General features: G+C 35.3%; 1 protein-coding gene across 4 annotated transcripts in view; it reads right to left on the bottom strand.

The window, feature by feature from the left end:
- The window catches only part of Nuak (Nuak family kinase), a 33,332-nt gene extending 18,515 nt beyond the window's left edge, over positions 1–14,817 (bottom strand). For all 4 annotated transcript variants that reach the window (XM_053747160.1, XM_053747162.1, XM_053747163.1 and 1 more), the window contains exons 1-8: positions 14,581–14,817; positions 5,874–5,976; positions 3,209–3,408; positions 2,678–2,786; positions 2,379–2,487; positions 1,857–1,976; positions 1,419–1,551; positions 460–538 (exon numbers count right to left, since the gene is read on the bottom strand). In XM_053747160.1, coding sequence (XP_053603135.1) covers positions 460–538; positions 1,419–1,551; positions 1,857–1,976; positions 2,379–2,487; positions 2,678–2,786; positions 3,209–3,408; positions 5,874–5,971 — 848 coding nt within the window. In that variant the 5' untranslated portion in view covers positions 5,972–5,976; positions 14,581–14,817. The remainder of the gene's footprint in view (positions 1–459; positions 539–1,418; positions 1,552–1,856; positions 1,977–2,378; positions 2,488–2,677; positions 2,787–3,208; positions 3,409–5,873; positions 5,977–14,580) is intronic.
- Positions 14,818–16,334: the final 1,517 nt, after the last annotated feature.

Genomic DNA, 16,334 nt, shown 5'->3' with positions numbered 1-16,334 from the left:
TTAATATCTCAGGCGAATAATTAATAAACAGAACGTCCAATTTAACTAGCCATGTGAAGAGAATTAAAATAGCTATCTACGCACCATGTTACGTTGAGTTAATTTCGTACCAATTAAAATGATGTAAAATGACTATTCATATCTACCACACTACATGACAAATGCACAAGTAAAATATAAACGCATTCTTATCGAAATATGTGCATTTCATGCATAATGAATTACGCAGAGAGCGTGAATAAACGTAAATAAATGTAACACCATTCATATAATCTCTATTCTAAATAATAAATATTCAAGAACATATATTTTTTTGTAACGTCAAGGAACGGTATGTAATACATTTTTTTGTGTTAAAAATATTTTATTTGATTCTACCGTGTCGGCTTTTATAATTCTAAAAAAAAGTACGTTTCTCAGATAAAAGTCAAGACTACCTGCAAGATTTGAAGTACTTACGGATGGTCACAGATGTAGGCAATGTCCGCCCGCTTTAGAGGATCCACTGTCAGCATGTCGCGGATCAAGGGCGAAGCAGCTGAAAGAAATAACAGTTATATTAGATTTGTCAAAATGTTGGTAAGTAATAAACAAGACACATTAAAACCATATCGGCCTCGATGCCGTAACCATTGAAGAAAATCCACGGGATCCATTTGGATTTTCTTAGTGACATTTTGACGAAGGTGACACTTAAAAACAACAAATGTAATTAAAACATATCCGGATACGTTAAAGCTATAGATATTTTTACAGCTAGAAACAGTGATCACTTTCGCTCGGTATTAGTACAAACGTGTATTATTTTGTCACAAGTTTACGAAAGGATTGCTAATGTGGTCATACAAAATCTTTAGCACTAGCACCTCTTAAAGTCCGCGTAAACATTAGAAATATACGAGCAGAGTAACTAATTTATTTGAAAACACGTCATCTGAACTGAGATACTGCTACACTGATCCCTCTTGAGTCATAAGTCGTAAAATCTGGCCCATCCCTATAAATAATATTTTAAGAACATTTTCTTGTATAAAAATAAAAACAACATTCTTTGTAAATTCAATATTTAAGTACCACACGTCAAATTTATTTTATTTAATACTAGAGACCTGACCCTTCTTCGTTCGTGTAAAAACATAATAAAATACACACCTAAACCTTCCTCAGGAATCATTCACTATTAAAATACCCATATAAAAAAACGTTGTGTAGTTTTAAAGATCTAAGCATACATAGGAGTGACAGACTTTGTTTTATACTATGTAGTCATGAAGTGTACTTATTACATACATACAAACACAAAAGCGGACCAAACACTTAAACGTTAATAACAAAATTCGCAATTTGTTTTGGAAGAAAATAAAATATAAGTCTTCAGCTAAATTATATTGGTAGCATATTTCAATTGTTCTACTCACAGGAGGGAGTCTTAGGCTCATAGTAGTCTCCGTTACTGATCTGGCGCACGAGCCGCTTGAAGTTGGAGCCGTCGAACGGCATGGCTCCGTAGACTAGAGTGTACAGCAGCACGCCCAGGGACCAGCAGTCTACCTGCAATCAGAGTTCAGTTAACATATTAGTCATAGTGGGCAAACGACGGTTATGGCTGATAAGCAACACCGCAGCCCATGGACACCGCTAACCCGACACCGGGTCACTGGTGCGTTGGCGACTTCTTGAGAAAGCGATGGACTCTTTCTTGAAAGCCACTATACAGATAATGCAAAAACTTCGTGTGGTGCCGAAGTCGACGGAAGCGTAGCCTAGTGCACCGGCATTGTATATAATATTATGCATGAATCGAATGCATATAGGTACGAAAGGAATATCATTTAGGCAAAAGTCTAAAGTATTACCTCCGGTCCTATGTATGGAGTGCCTTTTACAATTTCCGGTGACGCATACAAAGGTGACCCGCAGAACGTCGACAGAAGCGACGTCTCTTTGAAAACGTTTGATAAACCGAAATCTGCAATCTAAGGAAACAACACACATTAGTTAATTAAAATTAAAATTCGACGATAAGTGTCATATTTACTACGAGTATCTTTATAAAACATAGCTTTATTTGTCTGTCTTTTTCGCTCAAATTTCGAATGCATCGGTTAATCCTGCTGACACAGGGAGCATGCTATATTTTACGCACTGTATGCATTTTGATAAACAGAAATAACTACTAAATAGTTTATATCTGATTTGATGATGCAGGTATTAAATAAATATAAAAATAAAGTTCAATTTAATAGCTGTTACCCGTGGCTTCGCTGGCGGAAAATAGCCTCCGCTATCTCCACACCAAAAATCACCTTATCTTTTATCACGTTGTCTTATGGGTAATAAATATGTTTTGTATTGTTTTTTCCGTAAAGAATACCAACCTTAGCACTACCAGTGTCATCAAGTAAAACATTTTCCAATTTTAAGTCTCTATGGCATATTTTATGTATATGGCAGTAATACACAGCGGTTGCGATTTGACGAAATAATCTGAAGAAAAAAACACAATACTTAGTATTGTAACTAGTAGAATATATATTTAAAAGTTTGTAGTCAATGATTGTTTAATATTTCACAATGAAGATACTACTTTGTTAATTGAGTTTAATTTTTTTTTAATAATACATTACTTGTGTTTACTGAACATATTAATTTTTATATAGTATATTTTTGTACATACCTCCTCGCTTCATCTTCTTGTAATACTTTTTTCTGACTAAGATAATCGTACAATTCTCCCCCAGAACAATATTCCATAACTAGAATCATCTTTTCGCTGTTTTCAAATACTAAAACAATAAACATGCATTCTTTTATTTCCATTTCAACCAAAATTATGTTACACCGCGATGCGATAATAAAGATCAATACAAATGATAACTAGCCAAATATTGGATAATTTCACGCGGAACAAAACAAAAGCTTTTAGTTTATAATCTCACTGCCCTCAGCGCATTGCCTATTTCTTCCTCAGCCATTGAGCATCGGAGCTCAGGATATGGTAATGTATATAATATCAACAATGATTTTACTAAAGTGTGAATTTATATAATTCTAGCGGCCCATCCTGGCTTCATTCGTGTATAACCATATTAAATTATACACCAAATCCTTCCTCAGGAATCACACTATCTATTGGTGAAAACCGTACAAAAACTTTTTTTCATAATATGTAAGTTTTTTTTTTATAATAGTAATAAAAATATGTTACCTTCATAGATATGTACAATATTGGGATGTCTGACAGAGGACATGATCTGTACCTCCCGCCGGATACGGATTAAATCCGCCTCCGATTCGATTTTGCATTTCTTGATGGTCTTTATTGCCACCTCCTGTCCAGTCTTCTTGTTGATACCGAGCTGCACCTTGCCGTATGTTCCTTGTCCTAACTTTCTTACTATATCAAACCTGAGAAAAACACACATAGTTATTAAAAATCATATATTGAAACACTTTGTTGGAGAGGTTTGTAAGGATCAAATCGTGGCAAGTGGAAATCCCTAGTCTCTGCCCCACGGGAAGAAGGCAAGCAATAATCGATATATATAATTATATACCTTCTCCCATTCGTGGGCACTGTGACGTCTCTGCAGCAATGAGGGCAGTCTAAATTGGCTGCACACATTTTCAGAATGGTGTTGGATATAGATCCCCCTCTGCGCACTATGTATGTACGTCGTTTCGGCATAATATGGAAACCATATGGAAACAGTCCGTGTGCCACACAGCAAACATGCCCAAAGCACTATAGAAATTGAGCAGTGCCCAAGACCAGCAATATTTGAATGATATCAAATGCGTCTTGGTTACAGGTAGGTTTATTTCAAATAATTTTGGATTTCCACAAAGATTCCAGGGCAAATAAATTTATATTGCCCTGTACAGTCAGACCATTCTCTCAACACTATATTGTTTTTCATCTGGCTTCCACAAACTCCAATAGAAATTTTAATTTGAAAAATAAATATTGATTTTCAAAGAATAGAGATTGTTCACGATGATAATGGCTGATGTAAATAGATGTTTTATGTTCAATTCATTCGGCTAAATGGAGATGATGAGATGAGACCAAAAGCCGTGACGAGATGGCAGGTTTATTAATCTAATGACCGTAGTGATTGTGTTGTCGGAAAATACTCAGTTTACGCGCAGAGATTCTAATTGGGAATACAAATCAATACGTCATATATCATAGTTTACATTATATGGCCCGAAAATCCATAAGCGTTAGCATCAATATAAAGAAGTTTATGAAATAGACGTTTGGCACAAAATAATATGTTGTGTTTTAACTTTATTTATTTAATTTATTAATAAAATAATTAATAACAATCCACTTAGACTTTCATAATTGCTTGAACTATTTTTATCGAATTACTATATAATTGTGGTTAATGACGATATTTGTAGTTTACGGTATCAATGATCAACCCAAAAGCTTTTTTGTGTTCCGCTTGCTTATTTCTAGTATCAAATCATAACATAACCGGCATATAGCATCATTTTAGAGGGGCCTGTACCACTAAAATGGACAGGTAAGAGTATTTCTCAATTTATTGTAACTTGTTGTAATAACTTAGAGCTTCGATCATTGTTCGATGCCCACGCAGTATGGTGCAAGCGACTTTGCACGACTGCTTCTTACCGATACAAATTGTAGCTATAGAAACAAGTAATATAAACCTTTGAATGAAATGACCTCGTGCCGTTCGAAGGCATTTACCACGCAACGCCTCTCAACTCAACTTTTCAACATAATGTACAGTCAACTGCAAGTCAAGTTACTCTGCGGCGGTTATAGCGGTAGATTAGAATTAATTTGAGTAAACTGACGTGTTAGACTATGTCATTTGTTTAGAATATCATTCTTCTCTAGCGACACTCGCGCTGTGAAGCGTGTTAAAGCCTTCATTGGATTTGTTAATATTATGATGTGTTATTTTATTCCATTAAATTAAAACTCATTTAGGGTAACACAAACAGGTTGACCTTAGGGCATTTACTAATTAATTATACTATCTACTAAGCTTGCCTAATTAAGTTCACCTTGTGGTTTGACTACGAGGGCATCATTATAAATTGTTTTAATTTATTACTGATACAAAAATAAGTTACTTTCAATATTATATAATGTTAATAAGTAATTTTCAAGTTTTAAACTTATGTTAAGAACATAATCGATAAAGCAAAATATTATAATTCACCGTTATAATGATTAGGATTCAGTCTTTGTCAAACTGATACGGTGATGTAACTAGTAACCTTAAACACCTACAACTTCCGAAGATTGTGATGTGAATATTGTATAGCTCCTTGTCCACGTCCCATACTCCGTCACGGAGGGTCTGACGTCACTGACGCCGACGCGAATCTGATGCGTCAAAACTCGGAGACGAATCCATATACATTTTGGAAAAACTAGACTACTACTAGAGATAGTCCCACCTAGCTTAAGCACTCTTATTTTTTCGGATGTTTACGATATTATTTAAAAACTTGACAAGTGGGTATCGAATGAACAGCATCATAGAATGCTGTTGTCTATACTAATAAAATTGCTTTTCCCAATGGTTGCGACTATCATAATAATCAAATAAAATTTTTATCAGACCAGTATTTTGCCTTCCAAAAATAAGTTCAAAGTTGAAACACCTTCCTCTGCTTTCTTCAATTGAAGAGATTGTTTAGGGATTTCATACCTATCACCATGCCTATTATTTCGAACCGCGTATGCAAACGAAGTTACGGCCACAGCTAGTTACCATAATAAACTCGCTTTTTTTTCATTTTAACGTCAAAATTCCAAGACAGTTGAGGAATTATTGTTACATTTAGTGTAGTCTTAGACACGAAGAAAGATAGTTAATACTTACCTCTGCTTGAGCCGTAGCCTGTGGTCGTGCAGCCGCACGTCCCCTGTGTTCTCGATGCCGTCCATGATGTTGGTACGTTTGTTCTCGCCTACCACCATGGTGACTGAAACAAACGAAATTCTATTTAAGACTACATTTATTAAAAGTTTAAAGCTTCTGAAAGTAATTTAGCTTTAAAAACTTGAAATTTTTAAAGTCTATGTCTAGGTCTAAAAAACTATTTTAAGACCTTACTAGACATATGATCATACAAATACAGTAATTTTATAGGTTTAAAATAACTTTAATTCTCATAAAACATAAAATAAGTCACATAATGAGAAAACTTTGTATAGTCTACAAAATAATAAAACCTATAGCTTCTACACATAACAGGGTTTTGTTACACTGCAATTTTCTCTTTCTAATTTTTTTGGTGACTTTACACACTTGGGTGGAAAATAAACTGTAACCTTAGACGTGAACTTATGAGACGACCTTTAGTCGAACCTTGAGAGATATTGATTTTATGGATCATGTCTACTTTTTTAGATGAAGGGCATGTAGAAATATTCGGAAATGTTAACTACAGATTTAAAATGATTTTTATAACAGTTTTTTAATCACAAAAATAACAGGAATCTTTTTTTATCGCTACATAGTAAAATAATTTGATTCATCACGAAATTTACCTCGCGAAGGCGCACCTAAACATATCCCCTGGGACACTTTGGGGAAACACCTCACGAGCGTCATATGTGTGACAGATATGTCACCTCAATTAGTCTTGCTCGTTAGCACGCGAATACTATGGTGTGGTAAGTACAAAAGTCGTTTATAAGCTGGCAGAGAATGCCATTTTCCCGCCAACTGGGACCGCGTGATTAATTCAGTCTGGCAGACGCATGCTAATCAGGGCTAGGGACCAGAGCGGCGCCTCCACGCTCCACGCAACAGCGCCATTGGCGCACCACCACGCCAGAAGTTCCGTCGTTGAGTGAAGCACGCTCATCTACATACTCATCAACATACTTTCCATGTTCTTGGTACCTATCAACAGTAATCTATGTATAAAGCATAATATTTGTTCGGTTCGGTAAAAATGCAATTTTATTGTCAATCGAAAGTAAACCTAAGTCTATGTTCAGGTGAAGCCAAAAATAAGGAATCAAATAAGTTTGATTAAAAATAATATGATAAGCCCATGGATTTAGGAAGTAGGTACCTACTTCGTACAACGGAGTACCTACTAATTTCATGGATAAGCAATTGTGACTTTTCGTGACGTTCGCACACGAAAATGTCATCAGTTTGGACTCGAACATTACCCTACTTTCTCATTTATATATTTTATTTTTATATACAGCTTAAAAAATACGCTTGCTTTCCGATACCGAACACGGCCGACACCTGGTGAAGCGCTATGCACGAACCACAGTAGGAATAATGCCAGTTATACACTATCGGCAAACAATTTAACTAACATAGCGGTTTCGACGTACATTGCTGGTAAATTAAAGAAATAACAAGAAATATTTATGTCGTACTGAAAATATACATTATTACAAGCAACAGTGTCACTGTCAGCTCTCATTCAAACAACGTAATGTTCGTTCATTCTCGTCGAGTTCGCTGATAGTGTGTACCAGGCATAATAAAGAGTGCTGCACGAACAGTGAACACTCCATGTGGACTGTTGCTTTCCCTTGTAACAAACGAGAAAGTACTTCATGTACATGCAACTTCCACCACAACAGATATATAGGTACATACCAACAGATATACCTACCTACTGAAATACTTTTTTGTAGTCCTATGTATTTAAGCAGAAAACAACCGACTGTACACTCATCACTCAAGTCTATATATATTTACAGTCACATGTACAACATAACGCCTCTCTCTAATAAGATAAAAAGTAGAGAATGGTCAATTTCTCTTATTTTTTGCAATATTCTTGGGAATAGACTTAGTAACACATTAATCCAAAATGACGCTGCAAATAGGTATAACGAACACGCATATCGATAAATCCTATTAGCCTGATTTTCCTCTTTTTAATGACACAGTGTAACAGTTTTTCGGTGAATCTCCCACGCTCCCCAGATGCATGATGGCCTACACTAAAAGGAGATCAGCTCATGCAGACATTAACTTTTCGTCAGAAAAAAAACCTAGCCTATAAAAAAGCGCCGAAAAAGGTATAACCTATATATGTTTCCATTTGAATTCGATTCAAAAAAGTATTTCATTGTTTTCTCATAAATTTTTTCACACTTGACGTACAAAACGTAGCCAAGACCCCTATTTTTCTTTAATTTGTTCCTCTAGATTTTATTCCAGAAAAGCCAAAAATTATGTGTGAATTGTGAACTATGACATGAAAATTTTCTCTCACTAAATCTGAGTTTAGGGGAGTTGATAGCAGAAGTGAGTAGGAAGTGATAAGATAAAATACAAATTTAATCAATCGTTGTTCTATATTTCATGAATCGACGATTACAATAAAAAAAACTTGCTTTTTACATGACTAACTAATCTTTGATAAAAACACATTGCAAGAATCGCAAGAATACGCTTTATAGTATTTAGTAAGACCTAATAAACCCGAAGAACATGACAAAGTGTGTCGTAAAGCCACCTACATATTCGGTCTGTTTACGAAAATACCCGGACACGTACCCGGCGCACGTAGGTACCTACCTAGCAACACTCGCTGATTCAAACATCTCTTTCGAGGAAATGCTTCGGTCTGTTGTGATGTGTTTCTTGGTAACTACGTGTGCCGCTTGTAAATGATCAGTCTAGGATAACATGCTACGAGCATCAGAAGAGATACAATTTGGGTTCGAGTTCATAAATATTTAGGTTGCAATTGCTATGGTTCAATTGAAACCTAATATTTCTGACAGTGTGACCTGCACTCATCTCTTAGATTGGCAAACTGTCTGACGATGACGACAGTGTGGAGCCGGCATAACATAAGCCAGTGTTTCAGAACCATGTGTTTGTGACACGTGGCAAAATACCTAATTTAATGAATGAGTAACTTGGGTCATTTGTTATCTAGATAATTGTGGCCACTAGAATGTGTCACAAAGGTATAGGACAATAATATACATACCTATACTATATGATTCAAAATGTAATGTTTATTAATTCCAGTTAGAAGTAAATCATATAGGTAGGTAGGATTAGGAACTTTAAATAACTTGTACCGATGGCCTATTGGGTTGACAGGGAATTTCAAATTCTCTGTATTTTCACACTGTCAACAGCAACGTACAGCACTGTACATACTAGGCACATAACTAACGAGTAAACGATGTATTATACCTATTGGAAATTTCAACTAGCGCAGGTACCTAGTTAAATTGTTTAGCAAAAACCGTGTTTGTTTTGTTTGTGTCAACTGTTGCCAACATTAATGAGGTCAATATCAAACTTCTTTTATAAATGGTACACTTCTAGTTAATCTAGTTTCAACGCAGTTTATTATTAACTATCGTTCGTATTGCTACACCCGCTTAAATTACAATTTAAGGGGCCTACAGGCCAAAATTTTCCTCATGGTGTGATTCCATCCATTGTTTAAAACCGCATGACATCCAAAGTAGTCAAGTCCTCGAATTAAAGGCGTATAAAAATATGTAGGTACCATTACCGCACCTCTCATTAGAAGAACTCGTGCTACCCTATGATATGACATCCTATTTAATTGATTTTTTTAGTACCTAAGTAAATAATGTGTAAAACAAAAATGCATAAGTTTCTAATGGGGCAGATATTAAGCATTAAAATTAATTACATTCATAAGCGTGAAACAACAAATTGTATTAACACAGTTGTTTTACGGTTTGACAGGGTGGTTCACTCCCACCCTGAAATTTGTGGTAGTTTTCATTAATTTAAATATTACATTATAGCCTTGGTTAACAACCATATATTCTATAGTGAATGCCTTTCTTTGGTCCATGCTTACATATATACAATCTACCAAGGTCTAAATAAATATATTTCTTTTATCTATGGTATAGCACCCAAGCATGGTTTATAAAATTTTATTGTGAGATCAGATCCATGTAGGAATTCATCTAGAAGGCTTAGTTGATTCTAAAGGGTCATAGGTACTTTTATTCCTATGTTTTATTCCTTCTTGCTTCGAGGATTAGTACATTTACCATTTAAAACTATTAACTATACCTATCAGTTAAGACAGTTCAAAATCACCTTGTAAAACAGATTCCAATTTAATTTCCCATGCACAATATTTTCATCTGTCTATAATAGTGAATATACCTAATATGAAGTAGTTAGTAAACATTCTCTCTACGCGGTGTCCTTGTGTTAACGTTATGTAGGCCAGTTACATAGGTGTCAATGTTTGTCGGTCGGATCTGGCCGTTCCGATGGCATTGGCGTCGTGTGAACGGTCACGTCCAGAAAAATGCGGCACAAGTAGGCAATTAACATGTGGGATAGTATGGGGCCGCGTCTTGGAATCTATAAATAAAATACAGAGTGCGGATGGCGCACGCCGCCGCCGGCGACCGCAGCCGCGCCGTCGTCGTCTCCGCCTGGCGCGGAGCGGTCGCGATCGCAACACAAGACAGCTCACATAAATCCCTTGACGTCATGATCACATATATATATATATATATATTGATGTAAAATCCACGTGACTTGACCTACGGATGCGTACAATTTCGTAAACATGCATTTCGAACAATCAAGATGTGATCCTGATTAGGTATCTTAAAGCTGAATCTCGTCGTGTCTAGTTGTAACCCAATTGTGTGTGAATTTAATTATTTTACTTGTAAATTATTCTGCACTGTAGTAAAGTACCTACTCAGTACGTTACTAAACGGAATCTACCTACCTATTATCCTATCTTTCCATGGAGACTCCACTCTACTCTGGATCCGGGGTTAGTGGGGTGTATTCCATTCTGTTAGGCGTTTCTCATATCAATAACTTCTTTCATACTCCAGCCGGTGCAGCTCACAGATCATTCAATTATTGTCCAAAAGCAAACAAATAACAGAGTTTGAAAGCGTTTAATTAGTAAGTCCTAGGTACTTTGGCTTTCTGCAAGTAAAAATGGAACACCTCGTGAATGAGAGAAAATATTCAGTGTGGGCTTTATGTTGTTCGTAGGTAGGTACCTACGCCGAAATTGAGTTAATCCCTGTCCCCGGAAGCATAATTAGGAGTCGCTCCCGGTCCTGGATAGGATCAGGCCAACTCTGCGCGTCCGCACTGACGACGCACCGATCGCTCTATTTTTGTCCACTCCACCAGTTGAATAACCTCCAATCAACTATTCGCACTTGCTTACAATACCAATGATACATAGATCATCTCTCATCTAATGCTCATGCGGTGGAACGATTTACAATATCGAACATTGAAATGGTTCGCGTGTTTGCAGCCCCGATGTTAAAACGGCGACGTCTAGACTAGCAATATAAGCAAATCAGGAGAAAACGGCACTTGTGCACGAACTCCAAAGTCTGTTGAGCTTGCACTGGGCGACTTTATGTTTGATACAAAATTGCTTTTCAGAACAATATATTATAAATATTATTATTTCTTATAGCTATTGTATAAGTCACTAGAAATAGTTATATCTTTTAGCTTTTGCCCGCGGCTTCGTTCGCGTGAATTGCCCTTGCGAAAAATATTCTTTTATAGGTACTCTGCAGGAGTGGTAATCGTCTCCCGTCTAAGTAAAAATCCGTCTAAATTGTCCGCTACGTTTCCCTTACTTCACCCCCGTATTTCCCTTATTTCAATCCAAATAATGCTTTATTATTTTTACCAACCACATTAAATCCTAAATTGCTAATTAAAATCTTCAATCAATATTTACACGATTTTAGAATTCCTATTTCATCCCCTTAAACAGGATTTCTGAAATACAAATTACCTTATGTTGTGATCAGTTGCTTTAAGAAAGCTTACACTAAAACAACCATCTAAATCGCATAAGAATGAACAGATCGACAGTGAAACAAAAAATATAAAACAAAATGTTTAGACGTAATGAAAACGGATTAATAACATCATGCAGTTTAAAAAGTGCAGTTATTTTGCAATTACAGACAGACAGGCAGTTCAATTTTATTTATTTGTGAGATTATACGGGAGGCAGGCATGCATAGGTGTGGTTCACTATTCGTTCGAACATCACTTTGAAATTGTTTTTAAACGTAGGTACCTCGCTTTCCTAGGCTGGCCTTTCTATTACGTTTAAAAATCTATTCCAGAGAAATGTTCAATCGAATAGGTACCTACCTCCTCCCGGACTAGTAGAATCGGAACTAAAGTACAGTTATCGGAAAACGATTTTATGGCAGTTCTATCGAAAACATGTTATTTATGATGCTACATGTAGGATTTACATGAAATCCCGTAAATTCCACATTGTATATGCCCGACAGTTATATCAGTTTGTATAAACATCGCTACGAAACGAAATGACGCAGTTGTATGCATATTTTTGTCGTAAACTTTATAATTTGGCAGAGTCTAGAACATGGGACCAATGAATGTAGTAAAATTAGAATAATTTCGTTCTGCTGACTCAATACTGTAATTTGTCCCATATTGGACGTTTTAAAACGGCGCGTACGACAAGACTTCATCAAAGTAAAATATTTGAAATTATTATTCCGATTAATGCATCATGTTCTCAATAAGTCTCCCACACCTCTCTATTGTCCTCTCTAGACTCTATTTCGGTCGAGTCTATAGTCTGTGCCTGAGAAGCCTTGGGTGTAGTTTCCACTAGTCATAATAGTGTCTCAATAGTTTTTCAATATTATTTCTTGTTGGTAGATTTTCCTCATTCCTACCTTATGTAAGAATAACATAGCAAAAACACTATAATACCTACTACAGGTTATAAGTGCAACTTTAATGTATACTTACTTACTTACTTTATTGGTGAATATTTTTAAATAAACCGAAATATACAAACTTAGATAATGATGACGTTTGAAGACCCTAACATAGACATGCTAATGCTTAAAAACAATGAATCAATTGGGTTTTAATAGTTCCATTCACAAGAGGACGAAAAGGAAATTGTGAATATAAAATAATAATGCAAAATGATATATGAAATAGGGGTGAAATAGGGGTGGCAAGTATTTATGAAAATTCGTCATTTTTACAGTGAGACATTGTTGACGAATATTCACAGCAAAATATAGTATAATTTATTTTTACAATTTACTGGCAGTTTTGCCAAGCGAATAAAAATAGATTACAAGTGTAAATTCAAGTGAGTAATCAACATTGAATATCACAACCAAATGGAATTGTATTTGAAATGTCAAACTTATGTTCTGCATACTATTACATATAATAAGAATACATGTTCTATACAAATTACTGTAAAACTTACCAACCTCGGTATTTATTAATATTAGAGCTTACTAGAGGAGTGAAACTGATGACTAAATAAGAAACACAGAAATAAAGAATTTGAAGTGGGGCTGGACAGGCAAATTAAGTAAGTTGACTAAACAGATAACACACTGGTATTACAGAGATGGTCATAGAAAGCAAGGGCACCCAACGACAAGGTAGAAAGACAAACTAAGCCTAACAACTGGACCTAACTGGACTAGAGTAACTTTGGATAGAGAGATTATAGTAAAACATGGGTATGTTTTACTATAATCTCTCTATCCAAAGTTTCTGAAATGGGTATATCAGAAACTTAACAGAAGGGTATAATTATAATAATAATTAATAATACCGCAGGAGTATATAAAATATTATGAAATTAACAATAGTTAATTATTTTATATACTCCAGTGGTTCTCAAAGTATGATACACAGGAGGTCCAGGGCAGACTAGGACTCCACAAATCAGTTAGGCCTCCTCAAAAATATTGGTCACAAGTAAAACCTAATACCAAAACATGCAAAATGTGTTAGAGAATAGATTCTAAGGATTTAATTAATGTATTTTAAATATTTTATTATTTAAAATTATAAAAGTATATATCAAATTATAACTTATTAAAAGCCTAATACCTAATAGTTTCAGCTGTTACCTCTGTATGTACACACATATACCTACATGCAAGTATATTGTATAAGTCTTCATTTAGGCATCAAATGCAATTTTTGAAAGGTTTTCATTTTGAAGAACATTTGATAATTGCTGATAGATATTTGTCTTATATAGCCTATTAAACCCTTGTATAACTATCATGTTTATAGGTACAGTGAAAAAAACAAATACAATACATTTGTGGTTATTAAAAATCGACAGCTTTACCTATATTGTATATTTATATGTATATAAAAAATACAATGAAGTCTGAATTTCTGTAAGCATACTTCGAGATCGACAGTTTGTATATTGGTATTGAAGTATTGGATGATGAATCATACGACTCAAGTTTACAGCGGTAGGCATGGCCTGTATAGCCTGCTGATGTCATGCCTCGTACTACTCACGATTACGATTTTTTCATAAAATCTAAACGCAGGTCTAAGAAATATACTTACGAAGTGTTATCAGAAATATCTACCTAGGCCTACCTAGGCACTGGGAATACTTTGACAAATTGCGTACAAAATATGCAATTCTTATGTAATAATAGACAGATCTCGTCTGAATATTGAGCATTAAAAAAATACAGTTAAAGCACATAAAAAAATATATATAATATTCAAAGTTTTGATGGGAAAAGTGGCTAAATACCTTAATTTTATGTGTAATCCAATATGCTGAAGAAAGTCGCAGTCCTATTTACACACGATTACACTGTCATTTATGTAAAACTATACACTATCACAAAGCAGCACTACACAATTTTTCACTTATAATTATTATTTTATGTGAAAATATCACATAATGCGCCATTTTCGCAATAAATCCGAAGGACAGCAGTCGGCGATCGCTGCCATCTTTTTTGTCAAATGTCGAATGTCGAAAACTAAATATAGCGCTTCGAACGAACTCTGGTGTTATTTTTAGAAAGTACAATCAAACTTTCAAAAAACTACTACTGACATCTATCAGTAGTTTATGTTTTGCTAGTAAGTTTAGCACTAAAGTGAACAGTATTATCTAGATGGCGTTAGAAAACATACAAAATTCTCTTTATGGACTATACCAGATAGATAGATGGCGCTGAGCCATGCCCCCTGTTCCTCAGAGCCATGCCCCATTGTTTCGTTGCGCTCCTTAGTTCTCCGTAGTTTTGACATCCGTCGACAAACAACGCAGAAAACGTTTGAAGGAAGACTCAACGTACATCAATGCACGTCAATGTCAAAACCTATAGAAAATAACAGAGTGACAATATGCTGCGTCGTCGTAAAGAAGCACGACTGGGCATGGCTCAAATTGTATGGAGTTTCGATATGGCCGGCTTTACCTAGTTTGCTATTAGGTAATACCAGCTTACCCTTACTGTAGGTAGAATGGCGATGGCGACTACGTAACCCAAACGGATGTACAATATTATGTCAGTCTCGATGTCTTCATGATTGTATTAGGTGGAAACCGGAGATTGTGGAATTATTCCTCGTTATGTACGCTCCGAATTCTGGGTGACATCATAGTTAACGTTCTTTTACTTTACAGAACATAAATAAAAAAAATCTCTTACAACAAATTAGATTAGACAATTTTTGTATATCAACTATGTTTTCTGAATTAATTTTCTGTATTAATTATCTGTTTGGTATTAGTTGTATAGTTTTGAAGATTACTCGTCTCTGTAAACTAACCCTACAATATGTGTCAGAAGGGTTTAACGGAACTATCAGCCAATTTACAAAATTTACACCAATCGGAAGCCATATTATTCCTGAGTAGGTCATTACGATATTCCCACAGGAGCGAACTAGTAAATAATTGAAAAGAAAATTTAGTAAAGCTGTAATGCGCAAATGCTGCTACATGACAAACACATGCTAAATCAGACCTTAAATATTTCGTGTTTAAGTAATATTTGTAGGATTTTGAAAATGATTTACAACATCCAAACATTATTTCAGGCTACAAGTACAACATAATTAAGTACTAAGTATATAGTTACACATTAACACATACAGTGATAATATATATGACAGAATAGTTGATATATTTTAGCTCACATAAGTAGGTACTAATGTATTTTCAGAGGGGTTAGTGCGGGTTTGCATTTCACTTCTCACCATCGAATCGATTCGAAGTGAGACGGAGCGAATCATTCACATTGCGGCATTGTGACACAACGACAACCAAATTTCAATTCGATGGTGAGAAATGAAATGCAAGGAAATCAAAATAGGTACCTACCAAACAATTCAGGTAGTATAACTTGTAAATCGTGGTGTTACATCTATAGTTACGACTATATAGTTGAGGCCGATGAATTACCTATTAATATCGGTTGGTTACGTTACCGTTTATGATCGATATCTTGATCCTCGGCGTAACATTTATTACTCATCGCTTATGGAGTT

The sequence above is a fragment of the Plodia interpunctella genome, chromosome 6 (assembly GCF_027563975.2).
Source record: "Plodia interpunctella isolate USDA-ARS_2022_Savannah chromosome 6, ilPloInte3.2, whole genome shotgun sequence".
Lineage (NCBI taxonomy): Eukaryota > Metazoa > Arthropoda > Insecta > Lepidoptera > Pyralidae > Plodia > Plodia interpunctella.
Note: the sequence above shows the minus strand (reverse complement) of the source record. Positions and strands in the feature narration are given on the sequence as shown.